Source organism: Poeciliopsis prolifica, unplaced genomic scaffold (assembly GCF_027474105.1).
Source record: "Poeciliopsis prolifica strain line A6 unplaced genomic scaffold, Auburn_PproV2 SCAFFOLD009, whole genome shotgun sequence".
In the NCBI taxonomy this organism is placed as follows: Eukaryota; Metazoa; Chordata; class Actinopteri; order Cyprinodontiformes; family Poeciliidae; genus Poeciliopsis; species Poeciliopsis prolifica.
In genome coordinates this window covers 13,395,487-13,417,792 of record NW_026562384.1, presented here as the reverse complement: position 1 = coordinate 13,417,792, position 22,306 = coordinate 13,395,487, and the positions used below count along the sequence as shown (strand labels likewise).

Here is a 22,306-nt window from a genome sequence, read left to right as displayed (position 1 = left end):
TTTTTTTTTTTTTTTTGTCATTTTGACCATTCCTCATTTTCAGCAAATAAATATTAAATTTTTGTTTGGAACTTCATGGACATGTTGTCAGTACAATGTTCACTTTACTCAAACATAGACCTATACAAAGTAAAGCAGAGAAGCTGATAAGTTTCAGTGGTCTCTTTGTTTTCTCCAGAGCTGTATATGTATTCATTTTGCTGGTGCTCTGTTGTTTATTTAAAGTCATTCATTGCATTTTATTTAGTGACGTTAACCACCAACTTGATTTTCTCCTCAGGATAAATGCAGTGAACCTGAGTGAAGCCAACCTGAGACGAACACAGAAGCAAATCCTATAAAATCAGGTATCATGTCAAATTCAACAAACCTGGCAACAAATGTGGCAGTGAGGATACAAAACAACAAGACACCCGGTCAGTAGGATGAAATGTTAATATATTTTTGGTGCTTTGGACCCAGAACACATCAGAACCGCACAAACATAGACCTAAAAGCGCTTCTGTGCTAAATAATGAGTCTGAGGGAGGGATTCACATTCTTCGAGGGAAGCGGAGGAAGTATATTTCTTAAATGAAAAGGGAATCGAAAGAAGAAATAAGTGCTCAGACAGGAGACAGTTTGGTGGCTTTAGATGGATTCATAATGAGCTGACGTTGCAATAGAGTGTAAAATGCAAGAACACACATTTAACAGAGAGAAAAAAACATTACAAAGTACAATCATTTTATATAATTTGAACATGGGTTAAAAAAAATCAAAGAGAGATTTTTCAATTAAAAACAAAATGTTTGTCCACATTATGTAGGTTTTGGCTGGAGTCTTCATCGCGTTGACCTCTATTGTCAGCGAAGTTGGAGACGAGGTCTTTGAGAGTTTATTGAGGTAGGCGGATGTGAGGTGTGCAGCAGCAGTGCTGGATTTCAAAAATGTGACTCGTGTGGCTCAGTTTTTGATTTCAGTTCATTTCGTTCAAATCCGCCTCAGTGAGGCGGCTTGTCGTCTGACCGAGGCGCTCCAAACGCCTCCTGAGAGGCGTAGGTGATGTACAGGAAGCCGTCAGCGTCTCTGAAGCGGGAGTAGATGTCCCCCATGCTGGAGGACATGCAGGACATGCTCCGCTCTGCCACCAGGAGGAACAGATTCTGGGTCTGGTCCAGAGCGATCTTGTTCCTGAGGAAAAAGAAGCAGAAAGGTTAGAGGTAAAGGAGATCTGTTACGCTTACATTTAGGTCTCAACTGATTCTAAAACCAGCCCACACACTAAAAAAAAAACACCTTGCTGTTTTTTGGTAATAATTTAATATTTTTTTTGGTGTCTGGAAAATGAGCCGGTTTGAAAACCACCACCTACAACAACTCTTTAATTAAACAGGCTACAACAGCATTTTATTTCCCTTTGTATCAATAAAGTCTTTTTGAATTTCAATGCCATTTAAGTTTGATTGTTAGGTGACATTCAGCAGGCGCTGCACCGTAACAACGAAGGTTTACCTGAGAAGGCAGAGGAACTGACCCAACGTTAGCTCAAAGGGAACCAGAAACTTTGTCTTGTCCAGCAGCGGGAGGCTTTTCTCTCTGATGTAACGTTCAACAATCACCTGAGCAAAAAAATGCAACCAACGGTGAGAAAGAACATCTCAAAAAACGTGAGTTATATGTGGAAAATTTCAACTCACTGGCAGCTTGTTGGGGAATTTAGACAGAATATTGCACACTTCATCTTTTCTCGTGGCTAGATACAAATGAGAAAGATTATTTCACACAATTTAAACCATCATCCGAGCAGCATGTGCAGAGTTTGGGGTTATGAACCGATGCGACAGAGTTAGGAGAGTCTTACCGAGGCATTTCCTCTGCTTGAAGGGCGTCATCTCCATGGATTTCTCAAAAGGAGCCATGTTTGCTCGTCGTTTGGGACGGTTTTGGAAAGGCCAATGGTTGGAAGCAAGCGAACCTCAGCGAGCTGCAGAGACCGCCGAGGTTTTATAGCCGCAGTGCAGGGAGGAGTCCAAAGATGAGGTCCTGGTCCTGGCGGGTGAGGACGCAGAGACTCACACTGTCCTGCAACGGAGCATTTTCACTTCAGCGTGAGATTTGAAAACTGCTTTTCAGGCACACAAGAAGAACAGCATAATTTAGGCAGCCCGACGAGACGACTGAAGAAACTTCTTGAACAACCAGAAAAACCTCCTGAAGCTGACAACTCTTGACCTTTTAACCTCCGCAAGTCCGTTTTTAAAAATCTGAAAGCGTGGCATCTATTTGTATTCAGCTGTCCTGGGCTGATACTTTGTAGAAGCAGCTTTTGGTAAATTTCCTGCCTCTCTTTTCAAAGTAGCTGAGCTAAATCAGTGAAGACGTATGGAGAATTTTTAAAAATCTATTTCCTAGCGTCATCAAAGACTCTCACTGGGATTTAATATTTATTATACTTAACAAACTAAGATGCAACATTTTCCATCACATAAAGATTAACTTGTGTATTTTCATTGCGTCTATGCTAATATGGCCAGACGTTCATTTCAGAGAGACAAAAGAAGACAGCAAAGGACACAGAGCTCCAATCAGATGGTTTGTCGTGGTGAAACACCGCCCTCTGCTGGTTGAAATTGCGAACAAAGTTAGTTGCGATTTGCTCTCATGTAGGATTTCTTGCTTCACTTTTATCATCAATAAATTATTCACACAATAACACCCGAACAATCCACTTGTTCTTTCAAATTTTGCATTTAAAGCGCACAAGAAAACATTTTCTTTCTGTGAGTTTATAAAAATAATACAGCACAATTAAAACTCAGGAATGTTAGATTAGATGAAAAGGGTTTTTTTCTACTTCTAAATAGATTTAACTTCTCAATTAAATAGTTTAGGCTGAATTTATATACTTAGGAGCTCTAGGAAAGTTCAACTGGTAATAATATTGAGACATAACTCAGGGAGCTTCAATCATATTTAATGACTGATTAAAGCTCAATTATTTAATTACAAAGACGTTGACAATGGGCAGAGCTTCAGGCCAGAAAGCAGCAAATGAAATAAAATAGAATAAAAGGGAAATAGAAATAGTGTTGTCAAACTATTCCCCAACTGACCACTAGGGGTCAGCAGTGCATCGGAATAACGTTGTTCCCAGTGACTGGGATGATAAACGGACCTGCTGTCTAAGCACGAGCCGCCTTTGGATTCACTTTTGCCATGGTTGGTATTCGTCGTGTGAATTAAGGCAAATTAAAATACTCACAACATTTATTATTATTATTATTATTATTATTATTATTATTATTATTATTATTATTATTATTATTATTATTATTATTATTATTATTATTATTAATGAACTGATAGATTTAAAGTCTCTTTCCCACCGACGCCGTCATTGGTCAGGTGGAAGTTGGTGGATCGAGTATCGGTAATATTGATACCAAGTTCAGATCGATAACTTCCGTGTCAGATTCCATCTTGAGATTTTATTTCATTTTTGTATCGTAGTTTCTTGTCTCTACTTTTAAAAAATGTTTCGATTTTCTTTCAAATGATACATTTATACACTTTGTTTCAAATCCTGCTGCTGTGTTGTTTAAGTATTTTATTGGCAGCTTTAAACTTTGTCTAAATTTTGTCTGAGATTTGAAAAAAACAACTCAGAGGAAAAAAAACGCACAAACACCTGAAGGTCAGGAGGTTATAGAAACTTCAATAAACGCTTAGAAGTTTATGTCAAACAGATGAGCCATGTTTTGGTGTCATGGAGTGCCTCTAATCAGAGCATACAAATGCATGCCACACTTTTCAGAAAATGTACAATTTTCCTGACTTCACGGCGTACATGCACGTTGTGTTTTCCACAAAACAATCTTTAAAGGTTTTTAGATTTAATCGAGACTGAAAACGCGTCATCCAGCCAGGTGTAGAGAACAGTTTTCATCAGACTCCACCGCTGAGGGGAGGTATAGTCAAATCATTAGTACACAATAACAAAGAGCAAACAGATTCTCCAAACTGTTCACTTAGTTGTTTACAATAAAACATTGTGGTCAAATTCCTGCACAGTACAGTCGGACATGCGGAGCGGTTTCTGTGCGTCCGTTCGAAAATCCCGTCCGTCCAATCCGTGCGCAGGTCCGGACCAGTGGCTCCTCCTCTCCGCCGCCAGCTCCCACATGTATCTATCTCCCCTCTCAGTCTGTTGCATTGTCTCATTGGGGACGCAGCGCACGGAGTCCAGCGGGCTGGTAGGGACACCGGAGGATGTCAGAGGAGAGTCCAGCCCGGGACTGACGTGCGGAGCGAGTCGCTGAGGGTTTGGACTGATTGGTTCCAGTTTGGCTGCAGTAGAGGTGAGAGCTGCCTGAAGCTCTGCACTGATGGACAGAGTCAATTATTCCAGCCAGTTATAGCGATGTTAGCGTCGTTCGTCCGGAGTTGCGTGGTTCGACCCGGAGCTGCGCCGTAAATCCCGCTCCGACGCCTCATTCCTGCCGCCGCCGCCTCCCGGGATGGCCGCCCGCCGCGGCTGCGTGAACTCGCTCTGGTCGGGCACCGAGCGGGTCCGCATCGGAGAGCGCCTCAGAGCGACGCTGGCGGGGGTTCTGGAGCTGGAGGTGCTCCGGCGCAAACAGCTGGAGATGGTGGACGGCGCGCTGAGGGAGCCGCGGGCGGAGGAGGCGCAGAGCGCCGCGTCGGACACCGAGCGCGGCTCTGCGACATCCCGCAGGCAACAGGTCAGTCAGCGCGTCTGTCAGCTCGGAGCCCGGGTGGCGACATGACGGGGTTATTAAATATGAATGCGAGTTGGCGGTGATCTGCCAAGGAGCCGGTCCCTCTGCGGCTCAGTGGGCGGGTTCGAGGCTGCGCCCGGAGCGTAGCGGAGCCGGTTGATTGAGACCGAGCCAAAGCTCATCCGAGCATGGAGGCTGGTTGTTAGATGGAGTGACGGTCGCATGGAGAAAATGTCATTTAGGTCAGGGGAACCAGAACCAGCTTCAAGGTCGACCCTGCTGGTCCATGTCGACTCTAAAGGTCACTTAGATTTATCCATCACTCAGCAGTTTCCAGATCATTACAGCTTTATGGCCAAACTGATTTTAAACATCAAGTTCTTTGCAAAAAAAAAAAAAAGAACAGACAATTATCTAATAGACCAAAACAAAGTGATGCGTAACTGTGAAGTGATGAAAAAACCGCCACTGATTACATAAAAACCTTGTGTTGGGTATTTGTGTTTGCAGCCCCTCTGAGTCCATTCACTGTCAGCTTTTTGGGTTTTGTCTCTATCAGCTTTGCACATATAAAAACTCAAAAATGCTGCTTTTTTTTCCAATGCAAGATGACCTGCTCTCTGTCATATTGGAGGGAAAGCGTCTGTCGGCACTGATTGAGGTTTAACACCCTGATCCAGCACGCCTGAACCAAATGGCTGAGTCCTGTCACCAGCATAACATTCAGCTCTGCAGAGATCTGGTAACAAGCCAGTCATTTGCTTCAGGACTGATGCAGCTACAAGTTGCGTTACAGTAGCTTTCGAGGAATCAACGAGGACATGTGTGTTCGTTCCGCCGGAAGGTGAATCTCCACTTTACTCTCTGGTCTTTTGAAACCTCTAACAGGTTTTCCTCCAGGATCTTGCAGGGATTGTGTGTTCAGGTGTTAGTTCTCTTTCTAAATGACCTTCTATGTTCCTTGGCATCATGAAGACGCTGTCTGTTCTCCAAAAACCTCCAAAGCCTTTTGCAGAACAGCTGGAGATTAAATCTCACACAGACGCATTCGGAGGACAAACGCAAGCCACACTTTTCAGGTTTTTGTTTGTAAAAAAAAATGTTGGAAACAACGTGTCATTTTCCTTGAACTTCAAAGTTTCGCTCCGTTTTCTTGACGTTACATAAAAATGTTAAATTGTTTCCCTTTTCCTCCAAACCTCGGCCTGGAATAAAAGCTGCTGTTTTTGTGTTGAGAACGAGCAGGACAGGAATCTGTCCGTGTATCATCCTCGCCCTGCAGTAAATTATTACAGACATCAGTTTTGCTGATGATGGTGGATTTTTGCAGAAAAATCTCGAGTTAAACATATGGAGACGTCGCCTGTAAAATGTTAAAAAATTTGACTTTTGGTTGATTTCTTGATGTCAAGGCAAACGTCTGACTTTTATTCTAAAATAAAAAGCAAGCAGGTATTCAAAGCTACAATATGTTGCATCACAATATCAGTTTGCAGTCATAAAGCTTTGGTAGATATCTGTTATTTGTATTCCAGGCGCCGTGTGTTTGCGCTCTGCGCCTGGTTGAACTTTCACGGCCGTTTGTCCACATCGACACAGATTTATTAAAGGTCATGGAGAGTGATGAGAACCTCATGATAATAGATAGAGATAAATGAGAAACATGGGTTATTTGCAACAGATATCCTCAGATGTAATGTCACAATTGCATATTTTACTTATATTTTGTAGCTCAAAGGCAATTATTCATGCTTTACTTTAGAAAATAAACTTTTATGTTGTTTTTTTTTAAATTATCGGTAAGTTTTTTAAAAGTAACTTCTACTGCCTTTATTGTATGGTTCTGAAATGCTATTGCCTCTTCTTGTTTTGTGATATCCTTCTTTTAAACATGGATGACGTCACAAAAAACAGGAATAACCTCGATTTATGTGTTTTGTTTTTGTTCTGAGTTCACCGTGTTGGACATAAAGCGTATCTCTGCAACCCAGAGAAAAAACCTTTGGATTGCTTCCAGCGATCGATTCATTCCCAGGACAAAATTCCAAGCATTTTTAATTTTCATTTTTTTAGCAACAGCTCAGGCAGATTAATCAGTAACAAATTCACTTGTTTCTGTTCTCGCTTGGGGAACTTCCTGCTCTGCAAAGTGGCCGAGTTCTATGAAAAGATTTCCATGCAGGGATCTTCCTGTTCATGACCAAATTCACCATCAGGGCTGCCATCTTTGTGGCTGAACCTCAGAAAGGATACAATTAGACAGCAGTGGATGTGGTGGATCAGTTCGTCACGGATTATCTCCGGATTATCTCTGGATCTGACAAAGCAACGACATTACAGCTCCGCGCCGTGTTTGCAGGTTTCTCTTTTTAGATATGAAATCAGCCGCCGGTGGCTACAATAAATAGCGTTACTCTGAGCAGCTGATACTTCATCACGGTCACTTTGAACAAACTGTTATTACACAGTGAGTCACATTAGTCAGCGGCCTGCAGAATACTGATACACATAAACATGAGGTCTCCTCTGCAGAGCGCTGCTTATGGCTGCAACGTTACGATAAAGTCGCATCTCGAAGCTCGATTTCTGAACAGTGCGAGAACGGAAAACTGCAATCTGAGAGTGGGCATCTGGATGGAAGCTCGTCTCCTCCTGTGCAGCCTTCCTCGCCGCCCACCGGCCAACATCTTCTCCGTAGTTCCCCCTCCCTCCCCGCCTGTGGTGCGGAGGGATCCTGCGGGGAGGCCGGGCGGCAGCTCTCATTCTCACCTCCGAAGGGGAGCTGCTGGCCGGGCAGAGCAGCCTGGCTCTCTGCCCTTTGCCCCCCGTCAGGCCCTTTCCCCGCATGTATGCAACGTTTGCATGAACGGGAATAAAAACGGTTGCGATTGTCGCAAGAGAGGACCATAATTAGGTGAAAATAAATTACAGAGAAGAAGGAGATTTAAAGTGCAGCAGTGGCAGATTTGTCTCTATCATTTAGTGTATGCTGTAATCTGTGGCTTTTCAAAATAATCTTATTTCCTCCAGGTTTTTTGGTCTGGAGGAAAGAATAGCTTTGTTCCAAAACAACGCTGTGGAAGGAAGGAAATGTGCGTTCGTTTTGTGACTGAAACGTGCTTCTTATCTGTTGACTTCTTCTCACTTGATACCAGCTTGAAGCAGCTCTTCTCGTCTTTGAAATGGGTGTCAAGGCCGAGGTGGGATCCTCATTGTCGCTGTTCTGTGTGCAAAAATAAGCGTTGCCTCCGAAGATTACGCACACAGAGAGAAGAAGGGAGCATGCTGCTGTCTCTCTTCATTTGCATTGGATGAAATGCAAATTCACTCACTTTAAAGGGAAAATCTTCAATTTAAAAGCAGAAATCCCCCCCAAAAAACAAAAATACAAAACTTATACTGATATAAAATCAACTTACAGGAAGCATATGTGTGCAAAACAGAATAAACACACATAGATGATGACCTACTGCAGCAGAGTAACTACCGTTTTTTGTAAACACAAAACAATTTGTTTTTCTTTTCTGAAAGAAATACGCCAAATGGATGTGTGGCTCTGAGATTCCAAAGGTTAAAGGTCAACACTGAGCCTTCCCCCCACTGCTGCAGGAGGACTGGGTTAGATTTTTGAAAGTGAGAAGGATGAACTTTCCCTTTAAAGCAGTTGCTCTTGTGGAAACAGTTTTTGTTCCTGCATTTCTAAAAGAAATGAGACCTTGAAGTTAAAATCCAAAGCCACTGTGGCAACAAAAAGTCTTGCAGGAACTGCAGGTTTTATTTGTGAGCACAAAGTTTTTCAAGATAGAAAATGAACAATTTAAGGTTTTAAGATTTGAAAACATTTGTTGCCATCCATATATTTTACAAATGCTCTTTATTTTTACCCACAATAATGAGTTTTTCACCTGTAGTCCTTTGACAATGATGGTAAAAAAGCAAACAAATACAAGAATATGAGACAAACATGCAAGGCTGGACTGAACAGAAAACAATGAAACATTACTGCCTGGAGAATGGAGACAATACCATGAAAATAAGCAATACAACACAACAGATGCAGTTTCTTTAGTGTTGACAGGAGTTTAAATCAGCAAGCCATTCTTTCAATAGTTTAGCAAAAGCCTTATAAATGAATGAGCTTCATTCCTGAGCACATCTCACTACCAGGCTGACTGAGTAAAAGCTACTGAAGCCAGTTTTAACCCGACTTCATCCTCCATGCTGGATGAATCAGCATTTAATCTTCATAACGATTACATGACCTCACTGCCTTGTTTTTGCATGTATTCATTTTCTTTAACATATTTCTCGACTTTGCATGCAGAAATTATTGGGAATTATTAGCTTTGCACTCAGGAAACATGCACACACATCATGTCAGTATGTTATTACAGTGTCTTGTAGACGTCTATAAACTTTGTCTAAATTCTGTCCTGGATATGAATTGGATAATTATGTTTCCAGACATGGCGATGATAAAGACATGTTTGTAACAATTCAGGTCTTTTCCTCAGGTTTTCAAGAGTTGACGGCATTTTCTTCTCCACATACACTGAATATGTGTGAAATTGGAGCAAATGATTTTAATGTGCAACATTTAATCGGAACAACAAACCAGTTGTAGGGATAATTGTGGGATAAAGTCCTGTGTCTCAGTTCTGCTTTTTGTGCTTCTACTGAGGGTTTTGCATCGTAAAACGAGAAATTGTAAAGTGTCCCCTTGCATGGGAGGGACATTACTCTGACTTGTGGAGTGAGTCGTCTTTTGTCTCTCATATTTTTTGCCTCTGGGGGGTTTTGGGGGGATTTGCGGGGGGATCTCTGCAGCTAACAGAGCAGCTCTGAAACATCCTTGCAGGTTCTCGGTTTGCAGCCTGAACGCAGAGACGCAGCGTGGGCCGCCTTCATATTCCGATCTGACATTAATAATGCATGAAACAATAAATAACACGCTGCATGGAAGTTACAAAACAACAAAAACAAAAGAGGCTCGCTCCGTCCTGCGACAGCATCATCATCGTTGTGATTGCTCTTCTTCAGGCTGTGTCGCCGGTGACGTCATGCACCTGTTAGGAGGAGGTGGATTGCGTGTGCAGCTGCTTTATTGTCCAATCGACCCGCGCGTTTTCTGCAAATTGCTCCAAAGGGGAGCTGAGCTCCTCCCTCACATGAAGTGATATCATGTTACCGCGCTCAGAGCCGACCTGCTATTCCTCTGCTGTCTTATAATCTGATCACTGTGTAACATCATACCCCACAGCGCGCAGTGCATCAGGACGGTTCTGTGCACATCCTAATGGGTTCTTTCAGAGCTCAGGCTCAGATGTGCATCCACGGCTCGGGTGGGAAGGGAGCGCTTGGATCCAGGCTGAGGATGAGGGAAATATTTCGGGCCTGCACGCTGCGCGGCTCTGAGTCTGTGTGGGAGGAGAAGCGAGCAAGAGTTGCAGAGCTGTAGCTATGGTGAGTCGGGGGCAGCGGGCTCTGAGGATGTTGGAGAAGTGGGAGAGATGGCGGTGGGGATTATTTGTCTGGGGGAGGTGGGGGGTCCTTCAGGATGCCCTTCTCTCCTCGCCCGGCAACCGCTCCTTCCCTCCTTTCTTCCCTCCTTTCCTCCCTCCTTCCCTCGCTTCCTCCCTGCTCTGCCTTCACTCACTCAGTGACTCACTCTTTTTTTTTTTTTTCTTTCCTCCATGTCCCTCGCTCTGGTTTTGGTCACATAAAGATCTGCGAGCAAAGCGATAAGAGGAGCTGGGGGGTAAACCTGAGCTGGATCAGAGTCTGACATTCTTTCACCCACTTTTTCCCCTCCTCCTTCCCTTCTGCCACTCTGACTGCTCTTTGTTACATCATCTGTCCTCTCCCATTATCCGCTGAAAGCCCCCCACACACCCACAGCCGCCCCTCGTCTCCCGTCACCCCAGCAGTGAGTCACTACCTGTATTGTTTCCTCGGTAACCACTCACAGTGTCGCTCTTGTTTGGGCTCGATTGGACTCATCCCGCCCCGCCTGGGTCTGGGACTTGGAGGGTGAGGGGGGTTTACTCTAGTGAGCTATTACTAATCTGGTAAATGGAGGCACTTTGCTGACCCGACAGCTGTTATTGCTGCTTGTTCTGCTGAGAGTGGAGTGACCTCATCAGAGACATGGTCCAACATGGAGACATGGTCCAACATGGAGACATGGTCCAGCATGGAGACATGGTCCAACATGGAGAAATGGTCCAACATGGAGACATGGTCCAACATGGAGACATGGTCCAGCATGGAGACATGGTCCAACATGGAGAAATGGTCCAACATGTCCCTTCTCACAGATCTGTGCATCCTGAGTGCATTGACCAGTGGAGGAGCGTTTCCTCAGTTTCAAGCCTCAGAAGGTGAAGCAGAAACCAGCCAGTTTCTCCGATTGGTCATTATTTCCTCTGTTTATTGAAGTTTCTCAGGAATATTGTTTGCAAATGTTCATACTTAATTCATTGTTTTTGTCTATAGTAGTCAGTCATTTTCTTTTCACAGTATTTTATTGTGATTTTACATAGTTGACCCACAACACATATAAAATAGTTGAATGAAGTAAAGGGAAAACTGTACATGACTTCTAGTTTGTTTTTCTTTTCGGATAAAAAAAAATGTATTTTTTTTAATCTGAAACAAAAAAAATCTGAAATTTTTAAATTTCAGATAATTTTTTTTTAGAATATATTCATATTTAAATATATTAAAAATATTTCCAAAATGTTTTGGAAATATCTTTAGCTGGAATCACAGCCTCATGCTATTCTTCATTATGAGTGACCAAAAAATTGAATGAAGAGTAATCAAAGAAAATATTTAACAGTTATGAGGATAAATAACTTCAAATTGCGTTGTATCTGTTTTGTATCGTTTCTTTCATTTTTATATTTCTGTTCAGTGATTTTATTTGTATAAAAACTGTGTTTTTGATATATTTAAATGATTTATGAACAGGTAGTTTAATTTGACAGGCCTTATGCTTCTGCCTGTACCTTTCGGTCAAGTTTTTTCAGTGTTTTGAAGTATGGATAATAGGGCTGTTGTAAACGAATAATTTAGTGACCGAGTAATCTATAGATTATTCTTACAATCAATCGAGTAATAACGAACCAATGTAAGCTGGGGGTGGCGGGGAGGAAGTGGACTTAACGGACCTGGATCAAATGAGGGCTAAGAAGAACATTGACATGCTGAAAATGTTGTCACTACCACCCAGGAGAAAACTGAAACATGCAGGATGCGGGCCCTCGAGGGCCGACTTTGGGGACCCCTGTCTTACAGGTACACTGTAACCATCAGGCCATGTTCAGTCTATCCACTCGCCTGTATAAAAACCTGCAGTCTCTTCCCGGCTTTCAGCCAGCAGCTCCCGGAGGAGAAAAGCTGCCATACTTGTGGTTGATGCTCTTTCTAAAACTGATTCAGGGATTCATACATTTGCAAGATACTACGCTATTTAATCCTGCTGATTTTTATTTGTTATGCTGGTGTGAAAAGCTGATTTTGTATTTCTCTGGAGACGAAACTCTTACCGTGTGTGTAAAAGGCTGCCTGACATGTTTGAACCAGTTTTTAAGGGAAGATGACACATCCAATTATCTGGAACGCTGATAGGAAGCGTACAGCCAGATACATGTGAACACTAATTTAATTGAGAGTGTTTCTTGTTCAGCACCAATTCTCCGCTCTGACTTACAGGGTGGCCCTTTAAAAGTTTAAAACAGTTTAAAGCTTTTTCTGGCACCTAAATGGGTCAGAAGGAATTGAAAACTGAATTTTATTTAAAGTTAACCTGCTTTTTGTCGGGTGTAAGTTTGTACTAAAAGCTTCCTCAGGTCTCACAGGTCTTTCTTCGGCTTCCTGGCTACGTGTTGCACGATATGTTGTCATAGTTCAGATCAGAAAATGAGGGCAAAAGGAGGGGAAAAAAGTTTCAAAACGCCTGAACAACTATTGATTAGGACCACTTTAAAAGATTACAAGACAGCCTGGCTCCTTCGAAGCAACTAATCTCATTTTGTTTTGTTTTTTGTGTTTTTCAGGCTGCCTCCCCCTCAAACACAATGGGGTCACGCTGTCAGAGCAGCCCAGAGGAGTGTCTCAGTAACTCGGGGGATGTGACCGTCCAGTCCTCATCTGGCAGGGGGAGTTACTCCCGGTGGTCCACTCTCTCCTGGGACGCCTCCTCAGATCTCCTCTCCCCTCCGACCCCGGACTCCAGCGGCGTGGTTCACCTGGACAGCGACTCCAGACCCAGTTCAGGTAAACACACACACAAAACACACACCCTGTCGGCCGCAGAAGTGGGAGATAATGACCGACGGTTTGTCACCTTCTCATATAGAAGGTGAAAGATTTCCCATTAAACATTAACCAGTCTTTTTTTTTTTTTTTTTTAGGTTTATTTACTTGAACTCTGAGTGACTTGGCCCTGACTTGTTCAGTTTCTACTATTTTATTTGACTGTCTTTGTCACTCTGTTTAAAAAGTCATAAACACTGGCCCTCTCTCACACTTCTTCGTGAAGCAGTCAGTGCGCACCCTGCTGTTGGGAATTTTAATAACGTTTCGGTATCTCCGGGTGATGGCTCTTTATTCAAATCTTAAACAGGTAAGAACGGCCTTTTTCTATTTTTAAGGTTTCTACTCTGTGAGTGGGAGCTCTCTGTCGGACTCCTGCTACTCCGTGTCCAGTGAAGCTGCCCATGTTGGACCTCTGACCCCTGCCAGACCCTTAAAGTCGTGGGAACAAGTTTCTGCTTCTGCTGACAACACTGACACCCTGTGGCCAGAAGGTGTTGTGCAGCTGCAGCGTCCTGCGACGGACGGCAACTCGGAGGAAACTGAACCAGCAGAGGATCCGACTGCACCTGCTCCAGATGATCCAGGTGAACTTTTACAGGGTCTTGCAAAAAATATGCATGCTCCTTGACCTTTTTATGTGATAGGCAAACACATAGTAGTGCAGTAATCGATTATTCTACTGATTATTTTCACTATTAATTAATTTACTGGACAAAAAAAAATGGACACATTCTGCTATTATTTTTAGAAAACCACTGAAGACTTTTCATTAAAATTAATAACTTTTTAAATACTAAAATAAACATATTATTGCTTAAAATACAATGACAGCATTTTTCAGGGTCTGCTTGATTATTCATAGCAAACGATACGCCTGCAGCTAAATTGTTTTGGCTCAATGACTGAGTGAGTTGCTCCTTCAGGAAATCAGATGTTTTAGTCTCTATTCTCCAGGTAACAATGAATCAGTTACTAAATTAGATTCATCACAATTAATCCGATTAATCCTTTCTGCCATAATTGTCCTGGTCAAAGACTCTCCCGCCTGTTCTCTAGCAAACCTCTGAGGCCTTCACAGAAAATGTAGATTTGTCTTTTGCTAGCGAAGAGGCTTCTGAGGTTGCACTGAACTTTATTAGAGGTATCAGAGGAAAGTTAGCTGAATTTAAAATCTCAATCTAAAGTTATCGCTATCTTATATCTGCTACAATCTGGATGATTTAACTGAAAACTATAAAACTGTATTTATTCATGTTTTTCTTCTTGTCTTTACAGCTGTTCAGGAGATTGATGCCTCTGGTCTCAGCTTTCTGTCTGATCTTTGCTCGGTGGTCGGTGACTCCCTGGTTTCCTTCATCATCCCCCTTCTCAATCCCTCTTCATCCCCCTTCTCTGTGCAGTTGAAGCCCCAGTTGGACCCCTGCTACTGCACAGACCTGGTGTCTCGTCGAACCAAAGAGGTCTACTCTTTTCCGAGCCCGCTGCACGCCGTCGCCCTCCAGAGCCCCCTCTTTACCTCCCTGAACCAAGAACAATCATCCTCCACAACTTCTGAAGGAGTTCAAGACGACGAGGCGGCAGAAGCGAAGCCTGACGCTGCCCCTCTCCTGCCTCAGCAGCCTCCCACTCCGGCCTCTGTCACCCAGCTGGAGCAGTACATCGCTCGCCTGGCTTGCCAGTACCACCAGCAGGTGAACTCCTCCACCTCCGATCTCACGTCGCCTGCTGCTCCTGCTCCAATCCCGCAGAGAGTTCCTTGTACTCCTGGAAAAAGTCATGGCTCCACCCAATCTCTAGCTGCCTTTGAGAGCCGTAATACACCCTCCACCCAGCTGGGTGGCAGCACCACTCCTTGCAAGTCCCTGCTGGGAAACTCAGCCAGAGTCAGCCTCAGCGCTATGGGGAAAAAGGCCACCAGGAATTCAATCAACCTGGGTAATCTCCCTTCAGCGACCGGAGAAGATTTAAGCATCAATTTGCATCTCAACCTCAACTTGAACTTGGCTCCAGGGTTGAACTCTAACCGGGGACCCGCCGACGCAGCCAAAAGCAGCAGCAGTGGAGCCATAAAGAGTGATGTGAACATGACTTCAGCTGCGTCTTGCAAGTCTCTGTCATCTGCCACTCCCACCGCAGGAGTCAGATCTCGTTCTCGGATTTCAACTTGTCCGAGCAGCCTGAGCCACCGCAGTTCCCTGGAAGTCCCGCCGAGCTCAGGAGCCACTCCCGGATTTGGGTCATCTTCCTTCTGTCGGTCACTGGATTGGAGCACCGGCGCTCCGCCTGAGGTGGGACAGCCAGTTTTTGTGTCAAACACGGGATCGGCTCCTGGATCGCAGCGCAGCAGCTTGATCCAAGAGTCCTGCTCCAGTCCCAAGCTGAGTGAAGACTCCCCCATGGTGGGGGAGATCTCGCGCCTCTCGGGTCTGTCTCGGGCCGTGGTGGTGGGACTGATGGAGCAAGGTGTGGAGCTGGATATCGACTGCTTCCAAACAGATCCTGCGGGTGTGGTGAGGGGCCACAGTAAAACACACCTGACTCCGCAGAGGGATCCATCGCTTGACTACGGCAGGCTGATGGAAACCACCCCACAGCGGCCGATTCAGCTCTCCCTCAGTGTCACCCACTCCCCCCAGTCTCAGGCCAGCCTCACCCCTCCTCTCTCACACTCCAACAGTCCCATTCACCCATACCAGTCCATCCACATCCCTCCCCCTCCTCAGTATTCCTCACAATGCCACTACCAGCACATTCCTTCTCCGTCTGATCTTCCCTCCTCCACTGCCTCCTCCCCAGCTTCACACCCCACCCCAAGGGCTCGCTCTCCTCCTCGCCCCCTCAAGCCGTCACCTATGGGGGCCACCCCGCTCTCAGTTTTCCGACGGGATTCGCCTTTCCAGTGCTCCCTTCCACACAACAACCGAGCCTCCTCTTGGGAGCATGGAGGACTCCAACCAAGAGGTGGCTCACTCCGACATAGTGGGGGAGGAGGAGAGGATGGAAGCAGGTGGAAGAAGCTGGAGAGAGATGGGCTCTACAGGGGGAAACACGCCTCCCATAAGCTGGTTAGGGCCGCTACTGTGAGCAGCTACGCCAGGAGAGAGGACTACAGCTCCGTTTGGGCCGAGGAGGCAGCGCACACACCCAGGAAGTCCTCCAGCAAACTATGGAGGGGCTTTGAGGGACGTTTGTGGAGGAAAGAGTCTGAGACCGAGAAGGAGGAGATGGACAGAGCTGAGTATGGATATGGCTGGAGCAGGGGGAACATGGGAAGCTGGAGGAGGGAGCCCCGACGAGCCAAGGGATCCTCCGACAGGAAGCCAAAGGTTGACCACTCTCCTGTCTTCTCCAGGTCGAGAGGGAAGGAGGACGGGGAGAGACGCAGCTCCAGCCTCCGGCTCTCCAGGAGGGCTCTGTTCAGGAGTGAGTCCCAGGGTCTTCTGGTGCCTCGGAGCCACAGGGAGGAGCTGGCGAAGAGGGGCCATTGGGTCTCCTCCTTCGATGTAGCGCAGGGTGGCACAAGCAGAGACGAAGGCGTCAGGCTGCTGAGAGCCAAGGAAGAAGACAAGCGACTGTCCTCCACCGCCAGCCTCTTCAACCTGTCTCGCTCCCAGAGCCTGGAGGGCAGCTGCCAGTCGCTCTCGTCTCTGTCCTCGCCGTCGTTTTCCCCCTCCCCTCCTCCACGCCTGCCGCTGCAGCGCTCTCGGTCGCTGAGGGATCTGGGGAGGAAGGTGTTCGGCTCCATGAGGTCTCTGAGTCTCAAACGAAAGCCATCCAAGAAGTGACACTTGTACAGCCAACGAACCTCATGTTACATTCAAAACACCGTTTGTGCTTAGCATTATATCTGATGTAAAGAAAGTGCCATCTAGTTTCGTTTGCTGATTATTCAGAACTCTGATGCTGCCTTTAGGATCTACCTGAAAGGTCCTCTCTGGCACATGAAGTCCTTCCAACTTGCCATTACAATATCTTCATTCCCTCTACTAATAATCTGGTAAATTTGAACCAAACTTTTGATATCCTCACAAAGTAAAGGAAAAAGTGACAAAATGCTAATGGGTTACTTTGAAGCTCAGAGTAGCTGCGTTTCCATTACAAATGTTTGCGGAACCTTTGATATTCTGCGAATATCAAAAAAACACCTCCAATGGTTAACACTACCATTGGAGGTTAACACTCTTTCTTATTTATCCCGCTAAATAAGAATGGCAATTAAAATCACACATGGATAAGTTTGTTCACATAACTCATGATATAAAAACCTCCCGCACCTTGATCATCCAACCACTTCCTCCTCCTCTTCTTCTTCTTCTTTGCGCCGGTTGGAACATTAGCTTTTTATCGTGTGACTGGTGTGATGCGAATAAACTATCTGTTTCAGTTTTGTGACATAAACCAATTTTGATATGACCAAAAAAATCGTAGTGGCAAAACTTCTCAACAAATGAGTTTGTTCAAAATTGATGTTTCTATTAAGTACATTTATTTTCAAAATGTCAAGTTGCACAATTATATGGTAAACGGAAACGCGGCTTGGTTTTTGGATCAGTAAACTTATTTGTTGGGACTCCTGGTAACAGTGAGTAAAACTTTTATTGCAGCAGCACAATTTCATACCAAACATTTAAATTGAATATATTTATTGGAGAAGAAAGATGCATATTTGTCCAGCTGTTTTAGGCAGCTGATACAGATAAACTATTTGTTATAAATTTGAACAAATTCATGTATTTTAATGAAACACATTAAAATACATTGTTAGATTATACAACAATCAGAATTTTTGCTTTCTTGTTAGTAATTATTTGGTGACTTTAACTCCAAAGCAAATCTGGCTGCACCCAAACCTGCATTTAGTTGATTTAACTAAATAAAGCAAAAGATTGAGATTTTTGTTTTCAAAGAACAAGTTACCCAAATCCTTTCCTTTTGCTGAGAAGTTCAGAAAGTAAAAATCAGTGGAACGACCAAAGATATTTGGAAACTCAATGGCTTTCCTTTAATAAAACAAGCCAATAAAACTATTTTATGTATTTTATGTTTATGCTTTTCACAAAAATATTGCAAGATTAATTTGTTGAGCTGGTAAAATAAATAAAAAAAAAACTCACAAATCATTTTGCGTTTCTGATTTAGAAAAAAAGTGACACATTTGCAATAAGAGGCTCTTAGAACACTTGATTGGCGTAAAATAAAAATTAGTATAAAATGATTTATGCTTTAATTTTTAGGGAAACCAAGAAATGGACCAGCATTGATTTGAACAAACCTTTAAGTTTCAAACTGTAAACTTCAAAGTAAAATTCAGAGATGATTTACAAAAAGCATAATTTAACAGTAGTACTTAATAAAGTGAATCACAATAAAGAATGTTTTTTTCATATGTTTTAGAATAGAACTGTGCTACTGCAATGAAAATATTAACGCATCTTTGCCGAGATTTGTCTGAATAACCAATTCATATCTTTGTGAATACTGACCGAATAACTATTTCTTAAAAAAAACAATGCAATGGAGGAAATATACAATATTTTAAATAGGTGTTTTTACTGGAGGTTTTTGATGTTTCAACAAAATCAGACGGGAAAAAAATCAACTCTGGGAAGCTTCTGTAGTTCAGGTTCATCATTCTGAATATTAACTCATTCTTGGCTATAAAAAGCTTAGTTGCATAATGCTCCATCTCCACTGTAACCATGAGAATGAATGTGTGCGCACATACTCCCCGCTCTGCATGCTGCTCTGTGACTCGTTCAGTGATAATAGCTGTTTTGAGGACGTGATATTCTTTAATAATTGGCAATACAGCCTCTGAAGTACAATCATATTGGCCAGATGATGACCAAAACCAGGCAAATACTCTTTAACTTGATATTTTGCTCAGGACTTTGAAATGAATATGGAATTATTAAAATAATGAAGAATTGTATGACTATAATTTGTGGCATATGATAAATAAAATAAGCTGATAAATGGTGTGTCTAAAATATGTGTATTTTATTTGAAAAAGAAAAACAAAAAAACACACAACTAGATTTTTAAATAAAACATTTCAGGAAAACTCGAAAACCAACATTCCTGTTACTGAAGAGACAATCATAGAGGCATTTTGGTAGTGCATAAAGAGTCACTTTGACGTTCATGAGCACAGATTACTTGACTTTCTTCATTTTCATGTTGCTAGGAAACTAACTCTTCTGTCCTCTTTTCTATTTTCAGCCATGACATGTTTACTGTCCTGCTCGTTGCTTTCCCGCGATCTGTAATCTGCAGAAACCTTTACATTCCTATTCCTCCTTCAAACTCACAAAAACCTGGCGGCATTACGGTTCAACAAGTGTATCTTCCTCTCAGGTGGTCCAGCCTGTCAGAGGTTGAGGTTTCGTTTGGCACACCGAGTCCATCTAAACTCCATCACCGGCTCTGTTTGGCGGGTTAACTCTCTCCACTGTGCCTTCCTTTGAGCTGGAGGAGAACATGCCCTGATACATGGCTCTCTCTTTCTGCAGCTCTCGGTTTAGCTTCTCTTCTGCCCTCTGCAGGTGCTTCCTCACATTAGCATCTGTGGAAGAAAATAAAAGCAATTTCAGGATGACCTGTTATCTCACAAGACGAAATCAGACCAAACATCCAGTAAAATCAAATCAGTCAAACAATGATTGAATTCAAACTAGGATTTTTTTTATTTAAATGTAGTATGGAAATTATTTGCATTTTTTCATTTACAGACTCAAAGAAAAGTATTTGATTTAATTTCTTTACATTGCTATCTGTAACACAAGATAGCAATGTATAAATATTTTATAGGAATTTAATGTCAAAAACCGACACAAACTAGCACATAAATGTGAAGGCGAAGGAAAAACTTACATTGACTACAACACTGACATTATTTCTCTTCTTTTGTTAAATAACCCACAATCCTTTTCTGCATCACTATTACATGACCAGACTAATTCCACCTGGTCAACATGTTCTGCTCTCTTTCCAGAGACACAAACAGCAACAAGACGGAAATAAACATTGGTTGTTCATAGCAGCCATGTTTTACTTATCAAACAGATATTAGCTGATTCCAAAGTTAATACCACTATACCGCTCTAATAAACTTGTGAAAAAGTTTGAGGGTTATGAATACTTTTGAAGAGCCCTGGGTATAATGGCTTACTGGCTTTGAACTGTAAGTAAAAATTTCCCTTTCTTGGTTAAGGTTAGCTTTTAATTTACTTTCATCAGAAGTGAAAAAACTAACAACCTTAAATATAATCAACTTTTTTCCCTCCACAGTTTGACTTGAGTAAGAAAACGTGCCTTTTATGGATAAAAACTCACTTGTAAGGTTTAAGATGGTAACTATAAGATATGGCAAGCATTTTAAACCAGTGATTTTATTTGACATTGGTTAATGAGGCAATGTCATGACTAAACTTCCACTATATAGAGTTAAAAGCCAAAGAATCAGATTCATTATTTCATTTCTGTGGTCATTCTCTCTTCTCCTCATTGAAGTATTGGTATTTTTATTCTCTTCACATCTTCCCAGACTCTCTATGAAATTAGCCTTCTATTTTAGTGAATGAAGCTTAGATTTCCTTTTTTTAAGCCTGAGCTTTTTTATATATATTAGTAAGTGTTACCTCTGGTTTTAATGCAACCATGTTTAGTGTCTCTTGCATCATCCTAATCCACTCTAAAGTGCTGATAGTTATTGATAAGTGATCATTCATCAGAGTTCTAAAGCTGCTGTGGCTAAATCTCTCACCCTGGCTCCATTCCTACCATTTGGTTGCTCTTTGCAGACCTGGGTGAGGTATTGTTTGGCTGTCTGTGCATCTCCCATCTCCAGCGTGGCCACCCCCGCCCGGTACAGTGCCTTTAGGTTGCCTGGCTGCCACTGAAGCACCCGCAGGCTGTACTCCAGGACCCGAGTGGAATCCACCTTCTGTTTCTGCAGCAAACAGGCTAAAAGACACAAAAGGACTTCAACTATACATCCATCTCTCCGGCTGAAACGCTGAACCTGTACAAGCTACTGGCTTTATTTAGGCCTGATGTTTATATACCAGCTAGGTTGTTGTAGCAGTCAACTTGTGTGTTTCTAAGCAAAGTCTCCTGTTCCAGTGTGAGAGGAGGTTTCTCAGGTCCAAACCCTTTCACTGGTGCCATCACAGTGGAGTCGAGGCCTCGGAGCACCAGCAGGGCGCGGTGGTAATGGCCAATGGCAGAGCGAATGTTTTTCTGCTTGTAGAAAGTATTTCCTTTAGTTTTGAACTGGACTGCCTCTTCCAGCAAAACTGAAACAGGCTTGGCAGAAGTCTCGCTGTGTCCAGCAGGACCTGCTTCTACTGCCTCTGCCCCCTGCACATCAGGATCATCGCCTGGTTCAAAAGCCTCCATCTCTGCTGTGCTGCTGGTCAGCTGTGAGAGGAGGAAGAGACGTGTTTAATCACTTTCTTTAAAGAGAAATAGTTAGACAACCATTAAACTAAAGTTTGATTTCTTTTTGTCACCAATAATACTGTGTGATCATAGCGCTTAGTTAAAATAAAAATAAATAAATCTTACCACTCCTTTATAGTATACTCTTATTGTTCCGCCCAATCAAGATACAGACAACACATACAAAATGTATCAAAGAAAAAGAATATTGTATATCAAAGTGAAAATGAATCCCCTTTAAACATTCCTTCCCGTCTTTTTGGGTAAAAATCTATCACTGCATTAATTCATGACCTTAACCGGAATTAAAGCACCCACTACCAATCAGGGCAGTGCACTGCACCAGTTAACTCCAGTAGCATAACATTGGCATTGACTCGTGATAACGTATAAAGGAAACAGTAGAAATGTAACTCAAGCAGAATGCATTTATACACATTGTGTGTGTGAACAAATCCTCTGTTTAGGTTCCTTTAATCATTTCAATCCGGGTCATTTTCCTCGTAACCAGTAAAAGAAAACCTTAACGTATTTTAACGGTTTGCCATTACAGCTAATTGAGTTAGTGTTCACATGCTAGCTTCGGCTCCTCACTCCTATCTCCAAGAATATTTATATTTCAATAGACTGGCGAGTAACATCAATTGAATCAGCTTACCTTATCGTGATAATTAAAATGCAAAGAAAAACTTATTTATATAAAATGACAAACATATTTTAGCTCGCCAGTCTACCTATTTTTGCTTCCGGCTTTTCTTCTTCTTCTGCACTCTGTCACTACAGGTAATCGTGATGCTGCCCTCTCGTGTTGGTTGTCCACA

At 43.0% G+C, this 22,306-nt stretch overlaps 3 protein-coding genes across 7 annotated transcripts; 1 reads left to right on the top strand and 2 right to left on the bottom strand.

The window, feature by feature from the left end:
• Nucleotides 1–21: 21 nt before the first annotated feature.
• On the top strand, nt 22–19,033 carry si:ch211-168f7.5 (mucin-5AC). Of its 4 annotated transcripts, none has more exons than XM_055034360.1 (4): nt 22–416; nt 12,782–13,001; nt 13,379–13,627; nt 14,319–19,033. In XM_055034360.1, exons 2-4 carry the CDS (start codon nt 12,803–12,805, stop codon nt 16,826–16,828), a joined length of 2,958 nt encoding a protein of 985 aa, XP_054890335.1. In that variant the 5' UTR covers nt 22–416; nt 12,782–12,802; the 3' UTR covers nt 16,829–19,033. The 4 variants fall into 4 exon arrangements, with proteins under 4 accessions (XP_054890335.1, XP_054890332.1, XP_054890333.1 ...); XM_055034357.1 differs by lacking the exon at nt 22–416 and adding an exon at nt 4,165–4,724; XM_055034358.1 differs by lacking the exon at nt 22–416 and adding an exon at nt 9,956–10,184.
• Nucleotides 418–2,111, bottom strand: map1lc3cl (microtubule-associated protein 1 light chain 3 gamma, like). Its single transcript, XM_055034364.1, has 4 exons — nt 1,844–2,111; nt 1,680–1,735; nt 1,495–1,601; nt 418–1,173 (listed from the first exon to the last, which is right to left on the bottom strand). Exons 1-4 carry the CDS (start codon nt 1,899–1,901, stop codon nt 984–986), a joined length of 411 nt encoding a protein of 136 aa, XP_054890339.1. The 5' UTR covers nt 1,902–2,111; the 3' UTR covers nt 418–983.
• ttc9c (tetratricopeptide repeat domain 9C) lies at nt 19,025–22,284 on the bottom strand. 2 transcript variants are annotated; one of them, XM_055034363.1, is made up of 4 exons: nt 22,220–22,284; nt 21,110–21,464; nt 20,826–21,008; nt 19,025–19,608 (listed from the first exon to the last, which is right to left on the bottom strand). In XM_055034363.1, the coding sequence occupies exons 2-4, from the start codon at nt 21,441–21,443 to the stop codon at nt 19,451–19,453; spliced, it is 675 nt and encodes a 224-aa protein (XP_054890338.1). In that variant the 5' UTR covers nt 21,444–21,464; nt 22,220–22,284; the 3' UTR covers nt 19,025–19,450. The 2 variants fall into 2 exon arrangements, with proteins under 2 accessions (XP_054890338.1, XP_054890336.1); XM_055034361.1 differs by having other exon boundaries at nt 22,144–22,256.
• Between the last annotated feature and the right edge of the window lie 22 nt (nt 22,285–22,306).